Here is a 20,569-nt window from a genome sequence, read left to right as displayed (position 1 = left end):
CTAGGATTACTTTTGGGTCGTAGAATATGATAAGGCGATAACTATTTTTAAATATAAAACATATCATATTCAGTTAAAAAGGTTGTTTTTACTCCAAAATTCATTTCTTGTTTAAGTAATCTTGTTTTCAAGATATCCACAATTAACATTTTTTCATGCCAAAGAATAAGCATGCCAAATTTACCCATTATCATTTTCTATGGCCTTCATGCATTAAAACTTCCAAGCCGCTAAATAACCGGTGAGACTGATATTATTCCTAAATAATATCATTTTATTGTTATACTTTCTAGCTGGGTAACTGATAATTTTCTAGACACTCTTTCATGTTAGCTAATTTATATGGCGCGTTATGCCTCAAAAATGTTTTAATTTTATTTCTCAAAAGCCTTTTATTTTTGGTGTACTATAGTTTCAAAAAGTTACTCATTGGCCAGTTACCTGAAGCATCTTGTGCTTTTTGGAAATTATTGAAAATTTTTATAATTATATAAATTTAGTATTTGTGTGGAAGTCAGAATACTACTTTGTTTACAGTTTGCTACTTTTATCACAAACTATTTCACATTTATCGCTATAACTTCAGGTTACAAACATCTAACTTGCTCTAAAACTATTATGTATACGTTAAAAGAATTACGATTGCCTTTTCTAAATTAAAAATTTATTCGTTTCCGAGACATAATGAGCTTTAAACTATTAGTTTCTTCGTAACGGAATAAGTAAATATTATTATATCGTGATGGGTAAAAAGTACAATAGTATTCTATTATGGTGCTGCATTTATTGATCGTAATGTCTTTTAATATTTAACAATTTATGATATGGTATCTATTTCTAAATTATTATACACATAAAAACTGTATAATGTAGATCACTTTTTGCTTGTATGGTAATAAAAGATTTTTACTTCGATTTTAACACATTTGAGCCATGTCACGACTAAACCAACACAATGGGTTTGCGACCAGCATGGATCCAGACCAGCCTGCGCATGATCAGGATCCATGCTGTTCGCTATCAGTTTCTCTACTAGTTATAGGGTCTGTAAGCGAACAGAATGGATCCTGATCAGACTGCGCGGATGCGCAGGCTGGTCTGGATCCATGCTGGTTGCAAACCCATTATGTTGGTTTTGTCGTGACACGGCTCAATTTCATGATCATATCTCGGTGGTCAATCCCCCTAACCAACTTTCCTTGGTGACTAGCCAGTAATTACCAATGTTTCCGCAAGTTGCCGGCTACTGTAATCCCACATGATTTCTGAATCAACGGTTAGAGGCCAATAACCATTAGATTCAATGTCCGAAATTAATTTTCAAGACCTGCTCTTATTATGATATATTAAGATTGAGAAAAATGTACTAAAATTTTAATAAAGGTTAAAGCATTCAAGATCCAAGTTACATTTAAAATGTTGCGGTTTAAGACTGATTTTTCAGTTTTTTATCACCATATTTCTACTGCGTTTCTAACGCAGTAAAGCTGTTTTTGCATGTGTTGACAACTTTTTGGTTATTTTCGTGGACTGTAGGTGCCGATTGCATTACACAAATTACTTTATTTGTTCGCCTAACAATATTCTACTTTTAAATACATTTCCCAAATTTTTATGAAAATTAACATGAATCTGGATGCGTGCTGCTTTAATATTACGGAAGGTGTGTTGTTGGGGCTATTGATCCTTTTGAAATTTAAATGTTCTAAATCTAAAGTTATGTTTGAATAAACTCAAGACTGGAAAGAAATATAGAACTTGGTCTTTTGTCAACATACTTTACTTTAAGAGGTACAACAAAATAAATACAACAACGTGTTCTATAATATCTTTGCTTTATTAGTCAAAGAAAAGTCAAAATATATGAAGACACATACTCTATATAATTGTCTTCATATCTATGTACAAACAATAAGGTAGTAATGTAAGCTCTGAATAAATATATACCACACACTTATAGCTTATACTAGTGATATTGTAAAGTGATATCTGGACTTCTTGAGCAGGAACACCTCGGGTGCCCTTCTGTGCATTACTTAATGCACAAACAGGCACCTGAGTAGAACCAACGCTCGATAGCTTCCTAATATGAAATAATTCAAAGTCTCTGTCAGGATTCAAACCCACAGGTGAGGGGCAAGTGGTTGAAGTCAACCACCTGAACCACTGGGCGACGCATGCCTCAATGAAATTTAATTAACATTTACTTTGAATCAAACATTTAACGGGAGACTGGAAGTACATGGATATCCAAAGATATTGAAAACATTTGCAAAGTGGCCAATTTATTCAGTAGACTGGAAAAATTAAAGCTGCACATATTTTGTAAATCACTATCCTAGAATTATTCCTGTATTGTTTTACCAGAACTGGCCTAGTAGTTTAAGAGAAATTGTTAACAAAAGTTAAAGTGCCTCCACAAAGGTTTTTTGACATGATGGACTAGAATATGTATACCATTTGATGTAGGTCTGGACTAATAATTTGTGTGCAAATTCTCTGATTAATCCCTCACCCCATAATTCTAAAATAATATAATCTGGCTAAGAACTGCACAAGAATCGATATTCAATTTAATCCAGAGTATATTTCTTTATTATCCTTTGCAGATTTTTCTATTTTATGTGTTTCACTTGATCTATCAAAGCAGAGACATAGATAACATGTTATCTATGTCTCTGATCAAAGAATATAAATTTTATGTTTTTTGGTTTTTGGCTTTTTGACCTTGGTGAAGTTCCTTTAACAAGAGAACAAAGGTTGACTATAACATATCACCTGAGTACTTTTAAAAATGAAAATTATGTATGAACACTTTCTAAATTTTAGTACATGACTAGCATACAGAACAGTACTATAAAATACATATCTAACATGAATTTTTACATTCAATTTCTGACATCTACAATTACAATATTTTTTTTTTCCAAAACAATTTTGGTATAAGAGTAGCATAAAACTTACGAACAGTAAAACATAAACAAAAATACATATATGTGAACATTAGCTACATCAACATATTCACTAGTAAATGCATGCCATTAGTAATCTATATATCACTTTCTGTGTAGGTTCAAACCTTCTCAGGGGCAAGCCGATGTTTTCTTGTGTAAGAAAAAATTTACACACATTGCTCAGTACTGGTACAGATTCCAGAGTGTGCCTATAAGCTAATAGCTTCCTTTCAAAATCGAAATTTAAAAAAAAAAAAAAAAAAAAAAAAAAATCTCAATAAAAATCGATCAGTCAATGTCCGCTTCTGATATGTAAATTTATCATTTAATATACTAGGAACTTAAACTAAAGTAAAATAAAACAAACAAAACAATGATTGACATTAACAAAATTTTGTGAATTTCCATCCAAAAACATTTTATCCATAACAATTTTGGAGGGTTTTCACCGAGATTTTTTATGAAATCTAAATACTGATTTAGGTAAAAAAAAAGTTCACTGCAAATACTGTTCTATAATAAAAAAAAAATTAAAACAAAAAGGTTGCTAAATTAAACTAAACAAACAAATTAAGAGATTCTTACATAGATACCAAAACTTCTAGGATATAAATTCTTAGCTCAATACCCAAATACATACAAATACATTTGTATATACACACACACACACACACACACATATAATATATATATATATATATATACAGTTTACATACATGTTCTTCTGTAACGTATCACAAACAAAAAACCAGTTTTTGTAAATAGTGATCATCTAATTAATTCTAAATATATTGTCGGGTGCCCTTATTTTGTCCCTGTCCTAGATTCAACACTGTAACTGTGTATATCACAAAGTATCAACAAATGTTTGTTAACAACGAAAACAGTTGTATATTTTAAACATGATCATCAAAGTAAATTGAATGCATCTGCTAAATTTAAATATAAACAAACAAATGCTGAAGCTGTTTCTACCTAAATAAAGTATTTACCCCATAATTACTTTAGATTGTCATGAAAAAACTTTTTTCTTTCAGAAAAATAGTAAACAAAATTAACATCAAGCATGTATAATTCGGAATGTCAACTGTTTCTTCTTATAAATCATTTGCTTTATTATCACCTCTACATGATAGATATGTGGAGAAGTTTAGTTAGCAAACACGTCTCCCATGGGTATCCAGATATTTTTTACTTGAATGGAATGATACAAGAATTCTTCACCTTGACCTTGCTCGCAGTCCTCCCAATCTCTCTCAATACTGTAACAATATAAGATGGTGAGATATGTAAAAAAATGTACACAGATATCAAAGTTTGATATAAACCTAACTTAACAGGCATATATAAATAACTAATAGGAATCTATATTTTTTGTTTGTTTTGTTTTATGGTGCACAATCACAATGTAGGTCATATGGCCCTGAAACAGGACAGATGTTTTTGGCTAACCTGGCTGCCAGAGTTACAATCCTGACATGTTTGATAAAAATTCAAATGAATATCTGTGCAAAACTTTAACCAAGTAGAGTTGATACTTTAGCAAAATTCACTGTTATAAATAAGGACAAAAGCTGTCAGTAGGACAGTATGCTCGACAATTCTCTATGCGCAATAGTAAAACAAGAGCTGGATAATGAAGAATTTGTTAATATCAAAAGGGCCATAATTCTGTCAAAATCCATGTTAGAGTTATTGGCCTTACACTGTGAACTCCTTTTATGGTCTTAAATAAGTGTGTGAACTTTCAATCCATTCTCTTCAGTAGTTTTGGAGACCAACATGCACACAAATAAGGTAACCAAAGTGTGATGCTGATGCCTATGCCAGAGTACAACAGCTGTCCCGACTCTTTGAATATTTGAGTTAAAAATTATTAGACACATACTGACATATACAATATTAAACTTTATCTCTATACCTTCTACCTCAGTCTGGCCATGTGTGTGTTTGGTTTGTTTACCATTGCCACCGGAAAATACCATATGGGCGAGCATTTGACTGACCATTTCATGAAGATATAGTAATATACTCACCCATAATTTACCCAAGTACGTTTAACATTCTCAGCAGATATGTATTCAACGTATTTGGATCCCTCGGCACCACCGAAATACCACATAGACTGAATGTCCTGATGTTCTGCTAGAAACTTTGTGAGATGGTCCCTGTCTCCTGTGATAATGTTGACAACACCCCCTGGTAGATCAGATGTATCAAATATCTAAATAGGGAGGAAATAAAATATATATAATAAAATCGATTTACGTGTATTCTTTTGTAAAAACTAAAAAGACTTGTACACTATTCCATACATCTGCATTCTCTGCTACACAGCGAAAATTGTACAAGCAGAGACAAAATCAATGTACGCATACATATATTCAGTAAATTTAGTGAATTATAAATTAATAGGCACCTTTGGAAAATTAAAATCTTTAAGGACATGAATGGTGACATGTCCATGTTCTGTTCTCTCAGTGCCTGAAAGGGTGAGCCTAGAAAACATCCAAACACAGTATTCCCAACAAATTTTTCTGTCAAACCCATCACAAGAACAAAGAGAGTAATTTATGATACTGACACTGTATGCCATTCATAGTCTTTTTTTCTATTTAGAAACACAGAACGTACCATGAGGAACATATCTCGAAAATATCTCAATAATCTATTGTTGATTTCAGTCTAATTATTTCTTAAATCTGATACTATTGGCAGCAGTTAGTCATTAAGTGGTTCATATACATATATCTAGTACTTCAAGATGAATTTTAAATTTTCATTTTGTTTTCCAGTTGGATTTTACATCGCACCCACACAGGTCATATGGTTATTCCCCAGCTTTACTGGTGAAGAAAGACCTTAGGTACCATTCTGTGCATTATTTCGCACAGGTACTGGCACCTGAGTAGAACCACTGACATGCCGTAAGCTAGCTGGATAGTTTCCTCACATGTAAGAATCTAAGGTCCCCCAACAGGATTCAAACCTACAGGTGAGGCGCAGAAGGCTTGAAGTCACTGACCTTAACCACTCGGCCTGAAACACTCTCTGAAATTTAGAATAAAAAAATAGTTTGATTATATTTTGATGTATAAATAAACAAACCTGATAAAGATCGAGGGCAAGTAATGGATATTTCTCACTTGGTACAATCACCACCGTGTTACCTCGGATCACAGCTGGGGCAAACAACGACACAAAGGCAAGTAACGGGTACTGATCTGGACAGGCAATACCTATCACACCTACTGGCTCATGTATCTTCACTGTTGCTCCATATAATGTGGTTTCCTGAAAATCATTCAATTTAAATACTAATTTCATCTTGGTGGTCACAAAAAGGCACATATAATCATAAATAAAATACAGCTTTTCATAAACAAACACTGCCTTTATTGATGCCTATTTATTTATGTGAGCAGTATATCAAAGACAAACAATTTATTGCCAAACTTTAAACATAAAGAATCATTGGTTGGTGATCAGTTAAAAAATTGTAAAGACTTTAAAATGAATGTATTTTTATTATCCATGTGTTTTTATTTCAAGCATAGCCAGTTATGTTAAATTCTGTTAAAATTCTTCCTCTTTTCTTATATATGTATATAAATTTTACTTTCTCCATAATTAAGGTAAATGCACAACTAGATACACGTTTACATAGACTGTCCACTATAACACAACAAAGACTTATTAAATAAGTCCAAGATATTTGCTTTAAATTATTCTGATTTGCATTGTTTATGCTGAAACGTGTTTTTTTTTTACATTTTCATTGAATTAATGGGAATTAAAGGGAATTTAATCCTTATCCTACTGGCAACATCTAATTCTATGTATGCATCCAGTGCAAACCAACATCAGCTGTCACATCTATCTATGTTGTACCCTGATCATGGTCTGCAGTGTTCTCTATTTAGAAAACACATTTACCCGAAATATTTCCTTAAAATGATGAACGGTTTTGTCTAGACCGAAATATTTACAAATCTAGTCAATATTTAATGTGTTAAGGATTAAAAACAATATCAAAGATATAGTACCTGTACTGAACCTCCGTATTTATCACAATAAGCGCCCCAATGGAATAATCTATTTATAGAAACATCAACTTCTCTCAGAGCTTCCTCAAGTGACTTTCCTGTCATTTCCTGAATTCTACCTGCAAACTCTTGTTTCCTGATCTCTAGATTTTCTGCCATATAGTAAACTATCTGTGCACGATTATGAGCCGCTCTCTTTCCCCACCTGCCATGTTAATAGAGAATGTGAAAGCCTAAAATCTCTCAACAGCATCAACGACTTAATTTCTTGCTTAATTCAAACTGCAATTCAGATGATAACATCTATCATGTTTTAAATTGTGAAAACTTAATTTTGTTGTACCAACAAAGTCACTTACAGCTGAAAGCAATATTCAATAAACTTTCTCAATTTATGGCATTTCATAAAATTTCACCAGATTCATATTTCTTTTCATGTCTTATATTTCACATTTGTACTGGTTCATTTAATTGTAGAATTCTGTATCTAAATCCTATTTTTGGCTTGCCCACTGGTGGTTTGATTTCAGAATTACACTGTACTTTAATCACATGTACACTATTGAAATCATAGTTATTGACTTGTGAAGAATACTATTGAAATCATAGTGACTGACTCATGTAGAAGATCCCCTATTGTGATCATAGTGACTGATTTATTAACAGCACTATTGAAATAATAGAGATTGACTAACACTGGACCTCCATATTGATTATTATCAATTTTACAGCCAATACAATTCATGTAGATACAAATACTAACCCTGGAGCAGCACTATGAGCTGCCTCTACTGCATTTCTGATGTCTTTCCTGTTACCTTCTCCAACATGACCTATAACTTTACCGTCGGGATTGGTGACAGGACGTGAATACTGACCATCTGGTCTCTTTTGTGCTCCTCCATAATACATCTTATATGTATGATCAATCCTACAAATAAGTATAAATATAGCTTCAGAATTTATCTATGGAGAAAATGATAATTAATGAACCTTTTCTAATTGAAAAAAGATAGCCCCACAACTACAAAGAATCATACTTCCTTAACAAAGAAAAACTGTCATTTTAAAGTATTTTCTCCTCTTAGCTGAAGTGACCATTTTATGCAGAAGACAAAAACAATTTCTACTTTTTTTGTAACCTTCTTTCTAAGAATTAATCCTGTACTGTTCAATCATACTATGTGCTCACAAAAATGTTTAATAACCATGTAACAATTACAAGTGTTAGACCTACAATTATGACTTCATTAATAAAGTATACAGATTATTTTGTTTATCTTACTTTGGTATTTCTCCCTTGCCACATTCATTACCACCGACATTAGGCCTGCTACCTATGGTTGCACCAAATGTCTTCAAATCAAGTTCAACATTTGCTGGACGTGGACGTGACTCCCAAGCTGGCCTAACATACTCATACAATCCCTGTAATAAGGTTGAAAAGCAATTTGACTTTCATCACACTTAAGGTAAATCATGAAGATTATACACAAGGTTAAGAGATAAAAAATATCTTTATTTGTTGTAGCTTTTATTTGGTACTGTAAGGTCATAATTATGGCAGCTTTACTGGTGAAGGAAGACCTCAGGTGCCTTTCCGCACATTATTTCAGGCTTGAACAGTTAATTAGAAACACCAATGTTCTGTAAGATAACTGGATAGCTTCATCACATGAAAGAATTCAAAGTTCCTGGTAGGATTCAAATACACAACAGTAAAAAGCAAGTGATTGGATATCACTGACCTAAACTGTCTTGGACACAGACGCCCCCATGATATGTTGTAGGTACAGGATTACATACATGTGATATATCAGCAGAATAAAAAAATCCCAATATTTCAACCATGATCTGATACAAATAAGATAAGAAATGCAGTCATTAAACTAAATATTTTTCAGATTATCTTGTATGTTAAGAAATGGGACAACAGTAAAGAGGTTCTAAATGTTTGTTTTTTTATATAAAATAATGATATATGGAATAATTTAAGTATATATATCAAGAATTACAGAATGTTATATCACACCTCTTTCCCTCCATCTCGACCATAACCACTCTGTTTATATCCACCAAAACCTGCTGCGGCATCAAACATGTTGTGTGAGTTAATCCACATTGTACCTGTCTATATAAAATATTCATCAATAGTACACATGTACATAAAATGTATCAAAGAGAACTATTCAACGCTTTGTCACAATTTTACAGTATATAAACGAGTCTACTTCCTGTTATCACAAGAAAAGTTCAAGATGAAATACATAGGCTCCCAAGAAGGGTACAGTGATCGGAAGTAACATGTGCTTGTACACACAAGACAGAGTCGTAATGAATTGTATAGACTAGCAAAACAGGGTACAGTGATTTCGTTATTATATTTTGTGATTTTTTCACCCCTCTCTTTGCATCAGTTGATCATTACAAAGGTGAATCAAATTTCTTTATTTTTCTGATATTTTTTTCTTTATGCTGATTTCATCATATATTTGGTCATATCTCAGTGGTAGATCCACATAACCAACCTACCTGGATAACTAACCAGTAATACCAATTTCTACGCAAGTGACAAATTTTTAATACCACATGATTTCTAAATCAGCAGTGGGATACAAATGACCATTAGATTTGATACCGGAAATCAAATTTCATGATGAAATCATACCAAGGATCGATGCAGCTTCCCCTGGAGTACTTATTTGATGCTCTCCCTATTGAGCAAAGCAGACGGACTGGTGATGTTTGTAATTATATTATAAAATAATACAGTATAGCTACAATAGCTTACTTTAATACTGATAGCCACTTCCATGGCAAGTGAGATATTTTCTGTCCACACACTACCACCCAGACCATACATAGAGTTGTTTGCTAGTGTGATAGCCTCTTTAGCTGTTCTAAATGGTAAAACTACCAATACTGGACCAAATATCTGCAAAAATAATTAATCAATTAGCAATATTGTTTTCATGTACATGACAAGTTAATCAAAGTATATTGCATTCTTGGACTATTATGTTTTCCATGCTTTCTTTTCCTTTTTATCACTAAGGCAACAATAGATTAATGTAAAATGAATTATCAGAATACTTCTATTCAAACTAATAAAGCTATCTTTCAGTCTGCCACTTTCTGATAGTTAAGGTTTCACATGAGCACTTGATAAATAGTAAGTTATCATGATAGTTTAAACATTAAACAAAAAATGAATTCTGTAAAAACAAGCAGTTACAGTATTCATGTCTCTAATGAAATGCCTCTATCAAACATTGGTCTTTTTTCTCCTATTCTGGATGAAGCACACTGGACAGGGGATCACAATAGCTCACCATAAGCATGTTATGCTCCGGAGAGCTAAACAATAAATGACATATTCGTTGTGACACATGCTTTGTGTTTATTTATACAGTAATAAGTATAAAATTGTACATCAGTCTAGATATTTACCTCTTCTGCTACAACTCGAGACACAGTCTGAACATTTGTTATTAGCGTTGGTGGATAAAAACATCCTCTGACTGGAATACATGCTGATGCTTGGTAAACCTGAAATGAATTTGATCTTATTAAGACCTGGTGTTGCGTGATAATCACAAAAGATATATGAGTCAAAGACCTGAAGTCTAATCATTTTTTGGCAAGTTCTACTGTACATAAAAGTGTCTTCAGACAGACAGGTAGACAACTTAAACACAACTCAGTTCATGAATTACTTAGAGAAATATGAAGATAAAACATGTACACTACCTCTGCCCCTTCTCTACGAGCATCTTCTACATACTCATCTATTGATTTCTTCTGTGAGTCATCCACTATGGCACCCATATCAACTGTTTTATCAAGACTGTCTCCCACTCTAAAGTGGGTCAGTCTAGTTTTCAATTTTCCAACCAGTCTACCATAAACTGACTCCTGTACCAGAAGCCTAGACCCGGCACTGCATACCTAGAACACAGTAAACATTTGGTTAAATCTTATAAATGAGTACAATGTATCATTTATCAATTCAAATTATTCTATATACCTACACAAGTGTCAGGAGATCACAAGAGAATTTTCAATATTAAAATTATCTGGTTTGCCAATAAACTACTTCTTAGAAGACGAATATAAATGTGGCTTTTTACATTTTACTAACATCTATAATATTTTGTTCTGTTTACAGGTAAGTGGCCCCCTACATATATTTACTTAAGGTAGTGAAGACGGATGTTTAAATTACTATGCTGGGGTGGGGGGGGCATAAAAAAATGAAGACAGGACTGGCAAAGACCTACAAATATGTTTGGTAGGGATGTAATTAAAGATTTGCTTGGGGGACATAAAAAACAATGGAGATCGGATTGGGCAAAGAGCTACAAGTATATATAAGGCAAACTATGTTTGGTAGGGATATAATTAAAAGTTTGAACTAAAGTTAAGTAATACCTGTCCCTGATTGAACCAGATTGCATCAACCAGACCTTCTACTGTACTGTCTAGATCAGCCGAGTCAAATACTATAACAGCTGATTTACCACCCAGTTCTAGTGACAACTTCTTACCAGTACCTGCTATCAATCTCCTTAACGTCTGCCCAACCTAAAATATCAAATGAAAACATCAATATCATTAAATAATCAGATTATTCTTTAAAGTAAAACCATAGAAAGTACAAACGTAAAACCCTTACACTGCAAAAATTTATATGATGGATTTGGCTTAAAATGAAATGGGAACACTAGTAGTTTATTTAAGGGAAAGAAGTCAGGGCATAACATATTTCAAGTATACTTCTGTTCGTAAACAAATGTTTTCCCATTCCAGCACTGAACCAGATTGACGTACGTACATATCAACATACATGTACATGTATCAATATAAATGTGCAACAGATGATTGAATACAACTTAAGCATCATAAGATAGTTTCATAGTAGTACAATATTTACCTCTCCAGCAAAAATAAGCAGCCATTGTGAGGGGTAAATATTCTATATAATAAAACTGACAATATATAAACAAAATCAATATAGGTAAAATGTCTTTCTGTTTCTAAAAAAAATGTTGCCAAATTTAAATCAGTTTATATGAAAATGGAAGAATTGTGAGAGATTTTATCATAGCTAAAGCATAACATATATTGGGAATAACACTCAAAATAGGGACCAGTAGGTAAAACAGTCACCTTAGTGCAGTTACAGGTTAACTCCTTTTGAATATAACTCCTATCAAATTAGATTACAATCAATATCTGGCTTGATTTTTGTTCGTAAACAAATGTTTTCCCATTCCAGCACTGAACCAGATTGACGTACGTACATTTTCAACAACATTTACATGTACCAATTAGTAAATTTTTAAAATTTATAATGATAATTTTTACAGAAAATTGAAATGAACTTTTCCCCCAGTTGACCCGTAAAACCCTATTTTTTCCACGCCATCATGAAACCCAGCATATTTCCCCAAATCTGTCCATTCCTTGATCACGTTAAACACCCCCAGGGGGCAGGCCAGCTTCAAAAACAGTTCTCGGGCCAGTACAAGGGAGAAGTCCGTGAATTCGGGTTTTGGGGAGTTTTTTGTATTGCCCAGGGCCCAATGCGGGCACCCCTTTCCATGTAAAGAAAACATAAGGGGAAATTCCGGGGGTACAAGGGGCTCCAAAACACCTTTATATAAAAAATTTCAGTATTCAATTTATGGTATGCATACAACTTTTGTTTGTTTGTTGGGTTTTATGTCCCACTTACTGTACAAGGTCATACGGCAATTTTCAAGCCTTTACTGGTGGAGGAAAACCTCAGGTGCTCTTCATGCATTATTTCAGGTACAAACAGGCACCAGAGTAAAACCACTGATGTTCTGTAAGCTAGCTGGATAGCTTCCTCACATGAAAGAATTCAAAGTCCCTGTCGGGATTCAAACCTACAGCAGTGAAAAGCATGTGGTTTGAAGTCGGCCTTAACCACTTGGCCTTAAATGCCTCGACAATTATGGTAACAATGCAAAACAATTATCAAGTGTGAAACATGAAAATATACAATAGGTTAAGCCAATATTTGAGATAAACTCATTAACTGGCATTAATTCTTATGGTTTTCATAGAAAGGTTAATCCACAATTTTAAGCTTCAAAATTTTTTTAATTTGTCTGCTGTAAGATCCTTTTTTGAATTACATTATTTGTATTTGCATTTACCTTTATTTTGATAAAAAAGGTCCATTAACTTATAAAAACCCATGAAAATGTTCTGTATACAGCAAGGCAAGCCTGACCATGCTTTTCAACTTTTGGCAGCTTATTTTTTATATTTTGTTAATAGAATGGCTTAAAATTCAGTTGGACAGTTCTAAATCCAAAGCAGGGCAAATCCATACCATTAATTCCGCAGGTAATGGGATAATAATGAGATTTTGCAGTACTGTTCAACTGAAACAAATCAATAAATTTATTTTGACCAGTCATTCCATACCAATAGATTGCCAACCCCTCATCTCAGATTCCATGAGTTGTGCCCATCCAGCATGGTGGTACCAGTGTCGCACTACAGTTGGAATATCAGCATCACGGCTTTCACGGAAAAGGTTTTACCATTGTCCATAGATTCAACAACCGTTATCAGACGCTGATGCTTCTGAATGTGTCTAGCCACACTGAAATTCATTAAATCCACTCATGCTAAAGTCTGCTATTGTTCTCATGCTAAAGTCTGCTTTCATTCTTATGCTAAAGTCAGCTTTCGTTTTTATGTTAAGTCTGCTTTTGTTCTTATGCTAGTCTTTTCCATTCTTATGCTAAAGTCAACTTTCGTTCTTATGTTAAAGTCAGCATTTGTTCTTATGCTAAAGTCAGGCTTTTGTCCTTATGTTAAAGTCAGCTTTTATTCTTATGCTAAAGTCAGTTTTTGTTCTTATGCTAAAGTCAGCATTTGTTCTTATGTTAAAGTCAGCTTTTGTACTTATGCTTGTCAGCATTTATTCTTATGCTAGTCAGCTTTTATTCTTATGCTAAAGTCAGTTTTTGTTCTTATGCTAAAGTTAACATTTGTTCTTATGCTAAAGTCAAGTTTTGTTTCATCTTTTTTTGTTAAAGTTGACCATGATATGAAATGTGCATACACATTACATAAATCAGATTCATTGACCTGACTCAAATTAAGAGCACATAAAATATACAATATAGTATGCATTAGTGACAAAAAAATAATTTTATAACACTATTCATTCTCCATAATAATCTATAACAGCTACCTGTACATGTATCGAGCTCGGACATGAGGTGGTGTTTTACTCCACGACTCATAAGCTTTCCTCGATGACTTCACGGCCATATCTACATCCTCTTTAGTGCCCTGTAAAGTGGAAGCTAAAGTCTGACCTGAAATAAACATAAAATAAACAAATTTCATCATACCAAATTCCATCTCCTGCAACACTGAATTTATGGTTAAATGCAGACATATTATTATGTATTTCTCATCAACATTCAATGAACTGTGTTGTTATTATCAAAGGCAAACTTTTTAAAATTGTAATTATCAGAAATAAACTTTCTTTTGTCAACATTTTATACAATAGATTAAAAGATTGGGAGGGGGGAACAGTAAAATATAGCTGGTCTTAGAATAAATCAAGTAAAAAAAAGAACATAACTATGTCATAATCCAAAACAAAAGTTATTACAGAGTAAATACTTGAGCTAAAAATTAAACTTGAAATTTATGAACATACCAGTGGCTGGGTTTTTTGTTTGATATGTTTTCCTGCCTTCTGGTTTTACCCATTTTCCATCAATAAAATGTCCAAAACTCCTCTCATGGTCATCTAGCCACGCCTTAAATATAAATAAAACACACCCATTTCATATAGATTCATATCATGAATAATGAAGGAGCTGTAAACTTTGTTAGCTATAGTACATGTATCTTAAATTGCTCAGTCTATGAACAGAAACAAACAACAATATTAACTTATCCAAGCATCGCAATGCAATGAGTAAAGTCTGTGCTTTTAACCCAAAAGAAATGTATTACATTAGGATAGAAAAGTATGAAGAAGCCTAATATTAAAGCTGATGTTAAGTTCAACAATTTGTGGTCTTTTAAACTGATAGTCAGAGAGTTATACCTTTGAAAAAATTCTGATATGGTCTGATAAAATTTGTGACAAGTATACAATATAAAATTGGCAAACATATTGTTTGCAAAAATTTCATTTACTGGCATTTAATACTTTACATTGAGATAACTTTTATCAACTTATATCACAATAATCCTATAAAGCCAACAATTTAACTGGTTTTCCTATTTGTCAACAGAAATTAATTAAAATATCTAGCAGTATGAAATGCAAATTAAGGTATCTGACATTGAATTAATGTCTTTTAAATCAACTACCTTTATATATGTCCATAAATAAATAAACTTTAAAGAAACAGTAGAGAATCAAAAATATAAGTCTAGGACCTTATCAAAGAAATTGCAACACTTTAAAGATATATAAATTAATGCTCATCTTTAGGTAAAATTCTTTTATTGCAGAAATTTATTAAAATCTAGGAAATTCTTAATGAATATGTCTACAGTCAAACCTATTAACAAAGGTCATATAACATAACCCTTATAGACATGTGGGGTTTATTTAGAGGTTATTTTGTTCTTAACAATCAATGAAGGGTTGTTGAAGAGTGACCTTCATTTACAGGTTGATCTGTATTTAGACATGGTCTTTAACATAGGTTTCACTGTATTTTGAGGGATGATGCATTTCCTTTTACTGATCAAATAAGTTTGGTTCTTTCTTAAAAAAAAAAAACACAGAAAAACCCCAGATTTTTTAATGACCCATTGTATTTATACTGTGTTTACCTGTAAATTTATAGTTTAAAACGTAACAAAATCATTTTCTCTAAAAGATATTTATATTGCATTTAAAAAACAGATTGTATGGCAATTATCAGTATTTTCTAATGTCTAACTTGAGTAAAATAATCTTTTACTTATAAGAGCTGTTAACACACAATTGATTCTTGCACAGAAACTGGCAAAAAAGAGCTTGAAATAGTCAAATTCTGGATATCTTTATACATTAATGTATAAACGAATGAGAGAAATACACATTGCTACAGCAGACTTACAATTTATGTAACAATTTCTAAATAAAATGTATCATGCATATTTAGGAACAAAATGTCATTTATCAATCACACTGTAAACAATCTTTCACCTCTGATATTTCAAATATCAAATGTTCTTATCAACAGTACTACCATTACACTGGCCAACTAGTTTACAATTTCCTAAAGAGCTGACAACCTTATCAGAAAGTAAACAAACTTTTATGTGCAAATAACATTTGATCATAATATGCCTTTGATAGAATGGTAACATTGTACATGTAAACAACTTATTTGAGTGAGTGAGCCAGCCAGCTTTACGTTCATAATTAAATCATACAAAAACCATTAAGTAAAATATATATTGTCTGATTATTTGCTGACAGACATGGTTTGTTGTTGTGAACCATTATCCAGTTTTGACATTCTGCTACATGATGTGGGTCTGACATTGTGCTACATGATGTGGGTCTAACAGTGTGCTTTATGATGTGGGTCTGACATTGTGCTACATGACGTGGGTCGGACATTGTGCTGTATGATGTGGGCCTGACATTGTGCTACATGACGTAGGTCTGACATTGTGCTGTATGATGTGGGCCTGACATTGTGCTACATGACGTGGGTCTGACATTGTGCTACATTATGTGGGTCTGACATTGTGCAACATGATGTGTGTCTGAAATTGTGCTACATGATGTGGGTCTGACATTGTGCAACATGATGTGGGTCTGATATTGTGCTCCAGCATGATGTGGGTCTGACATTGTGCTACATGACGTGGGTCTGACATTGTGCTACATGACGTGGGTCTGACATTGTGCTCCAACATGATGTTGGTCTAACATTGTGCTCCAGCATGATGTGGGTCTGACATTGTGCTCCAGCATGATGTGGGTCTGACATTGTGCTCCAGCATGATGTGGGTCTGACATTGTGCTACATGACGTGGGTCTGACATTGTGCTACATGACGTGGGTCTGACATTGTGCTCCAACATGATGTTGGTCTAACATTGTGCTCCAGCATGATGTGGGTCTGACATTGTGCTCCAGTATGATGTGGGTCTGACATTGTGCTCCAGTATGATGTGGGGTCTGACATTGTGCTCCAGCATGATGTGGGTCTGACATTGTGCTCCAGTATGATGTGGGTCTGACAATGTGCTCCAGCATGATGTGGGTCTGACATTGTGCTACATTATGTGGTCTGACATTGTGCTACATGATGTGGGATTGACATTGTGCTACATTATTTGGGGTCTGACATTGTGCTACATGATGTTTGTCTGACATTGTGCTACATGATGTGGGTCTGACATTGTGCAACATGATGTAAGGGTCTGATATTGTGCTCCAGCATGAAGTGGTCTGACATTGTGCTCCAGTATGATGTGGGTCTGACATTGTGCTCCAGCTTGATGTGGGTCTGACATTGTGCTACATGACGTGGGTCTGACATTGTGCTGTTATAATGTGGGTCTGACATTGTGCTACATGATGTGGGTCTGACATTGCGCTCCAACATGATGTGGGTCTGGACATTGTGCTCCAGCATGATGTGGGGGTCTGATATTGTGCTCCAGCATGATGTGGGTTGACATTGTGCTCCAGCATGATGTGGTCTGACATTGTGCAACATGATGTGGGTCTGACATGTGTGCTACATAATGTTGGTTCTAACATTGTGCTCCAGCATGATGTTGGTCTAACATTGTGCTCCAGTATGATGTGGGTCTGACATTGTGCTCCAGCATGATGTGGGTCTGACATTGTGCTCCAGTATGATGTGGGTCTGACAATGTGCTCCAGCATGATGTTGGTCTGACATTGTGCTCCAGTATGATGTGGGTCTGACATTGTGCTCCAGCTTGATGTGGGTCTGACATTGTGCTACATGACGTGGGTCTGACATTGTGCTGTATAATGTGGGTCTGACATTGTGCTACATGATGTGGGTCTGACATTGTGCTCCAACATGATGTGGGTCTGACATTGTGCTGTATAATGTAGGTCTGACATTGTGCTGTATGATTCAGGTCTGACACCATGCTCCAACATGATGTGGGTCTGACATTGTGCTACATGATGTAGGGTCTGACATTGTGTTGTATGATGTGGGCCTGGCAATGTGCTACATGATTGTTGGTCTGACATTTTCTGTATAATTTGGGTCTGACATTGTGCTACTGTTACATGATATGGTCTAACACTGCGCTCCAACATGATGTTTGGTCTGACATTGTGCTACATGATGTAGGTCTAAAATTGTGCTGTATGATGTGGGCCTGACATTGTGCTACATAGATATGGGTCTGACATTGTGCTCCAACATGATATGGGTCTGACATTGCACTCCAACATGATGTGGTCTGACATTGTGCTCCAGCATTGATGTGGGTCTGACATTGTGCTTCCAGCATGATGTGGGTCTGACATTGTGCTACATGATATAGGTTCTGACATTGTTGCTGTATGATATGGGGTCTGACATTTGCACTCCAGCATGATGTGGGTCTGACATTGTGCTACATGATGTGGGTCTGACATTGCGCTCCAACATGATGTGGGTCAGACATTGTGCTACATGATGTAGGTCTGACATTGTGCTGTATGATGTAGGTCTGACATTTGTTAAATGATGTGGGTCTGACATTTTGCTGTACAATGTGGGTTCTGAATTGTGCTACATGATGAGGTCTGACATTGTGCTCCAACATGATGTGGGTCTGACATTGTGCTCCAGCATGATGTGGGTCTGACATTGTGCTCCAGCATGATGTGGGTCTGACATTGTACTACATGATGTGGGTCTGATATTGTGCAACTAGATGTTGGTCTGACATTGTGCTACATGATATGGGTCTGACATTGCGCTCCAACATGATGTGTGTCTGACATTGTGCTGTATGATTTTGGTCTGACATTGTGCTACATGATATGGGTCTGACATTGTGCTCTATGATTTGGGTCTGACATTGTGCTACATTATTTGGGTCTGACATTGCGCTCCAACATGATGTAGGTCTGACATTGTGCTACATGATGCAGGTCTGACATTGTGCTGTATGATTTGGGTTTGACATTGTGTACAGCTTCAGCAAGGGTTGGTTTAAACATATTTATTTAAGCGACATAGAATTACTTTTTTAAAAATTGTCACTTTGTCTAATACTTACCTCAGTTACCAGTTGTTGAGCTTCCTATAAACCAGTTTTTATCTAAAAACCGACCATACCTATTTAAACTGATAAACGTGACACCCCTTATATGATGAACTAAAGAAACCTTATATTTACTTCTGCCGTTTAGACGTCTGGCCCGGGGTCTTTTCCAGGATATAGCCGTATTTTGTGTATAGGAAGACAGACTCTTAGGGTTATGTAAGTCGCCCCCCTCCTTGATCCACACTTGTATACATCATGGCAAAATTTATTTTGCAAACCCTACATCAAATTATTCTAGAATATTATTACAACACTGTTGCATTTCTTGGACATAAAATTGTTTTCAACTTGTTTGACAATTTTAAAAAACTCTAAAAAATTCACAAATTTCATAAAAACAAGAACATACTGTATTCTTTATGTGCAAAAACCATTGAATTATTCCCACATTAACTTATTCATTGCAAAAAGTCTTTTTTTTAAGTGGGGTGCAAACATTTATGGAGCGAATCTGAGTAGACGAATCATCAATCCAGGGCGATGTGGCTAAGTTACCATTTGGGTTACTTTGTTCCAGTCGTGACAACCAGTAAATTATGATATAAATACCTGTGCAACATTATCTGCTTCTCGTGTTGGTCCTAACTTAGTGTTTTTGAATACTTCTTTAATGGAATTCGGTTCCGATGATTTTGAGTGCAGTGGAACCATCTTTAGAGGTCAAAGACTAAAACCTTTACGTATTCATCCCGGATGACTAGCATTAAATTGAAATTGGTGTGGATCTATTGTAATACCAAATATAATTATGTTAATATTTTAGAATCATATGTGACAACAATCCACAAAATGATTATATTATGAAAATTGTTGCGTGAATATAACATAATTATTGCTTAAATATACTGACAGTCATAAATATTTGTTACTTAAGAACAAAATATAAAACCATTAAAAATGTTCATTATAAATCACTAAAAAAATTCTAGCAACATATTTTTCACAAGAATATTTAAATTATATCCAAAATGCTAATACAACCCCTTATTTATCAATTGAATACTTATGGAAAATGTTGCCCAATCACTTTAAATTTTTGACCCCGGGTTGAAATTTACTGTATACCGTATAGGGTAATTTTTCCAATGTGCCAACATTTTCAACGTGGATTAATCAAATTGGGGTCTTTTCTTAAAACTGTGGTATAATTTGGAAGAGGTAAAAAGCTCCCAGTGTATAAAACATATTTATAAACACAGCTTAGTCTTTGAATTACATTGTAATTTACCAAATTTCAATTTC

The 20,569-nt window shown here is 34.2% G+C and overlaps 1 protein-coding gene across 1 annotated transcript; it reads right to left on the bottom strand.

The window, feature by feature from the left end:
* Positions 1–1,818: 1,818 nt before the first annotated feature.
* On the bottom strand, positions 1,819–19,978 carry LOC132721204 (aldehyde dehydrogenase family 16 member A1-like). The gene is given in 17 exon segments (XM_060705468.1): positions 1,819–4,216; positions 4,991–5,178; positions 6,063–6,248; positions 7,001–7,205; positions 7,764–7,931; positions 8,286–8,428; positions 9,033–9,131; positions 9,792–9,935; positions 10,451–10,549; positions 10,751–10,948; positions 11,432–11,584; positions 12,640–12,656; positions 13,460–13,568; positions 13,571–13,640; positions 14,238–14,364; positions 14,718–14,820; positions 19,877–19,978. Coding segments are annotated over 17 exon segments (2,223 nt in total). The 3' UTR covers positions 1,819–4,104.
* Between the last annotated feature and the right edge of the window lie 591 nt (positions 19,979–20,569).

Source organism: Ruditapes philippinarum, unplaced genomic scaffold (assembly GCF_026571515.1).
Source record: "Ruditapes philippinarum isolate M1 unplaced genomic scaffold, ASM2657151v2 ctg5508_1_1_1_1, whole genome shotgun sequence".
Classification (NCBI taxonomy): Eukaryota; Metazoa; Mollusca; class Bivalvia; order Venerida; family Veneridae; genus Ruditapes; species Ruditapes philippinarum.
Note: the sequence above shows the minus strand (reverse complement) of the source record. Positions and strands in the feature narration are given on the sequence as shown.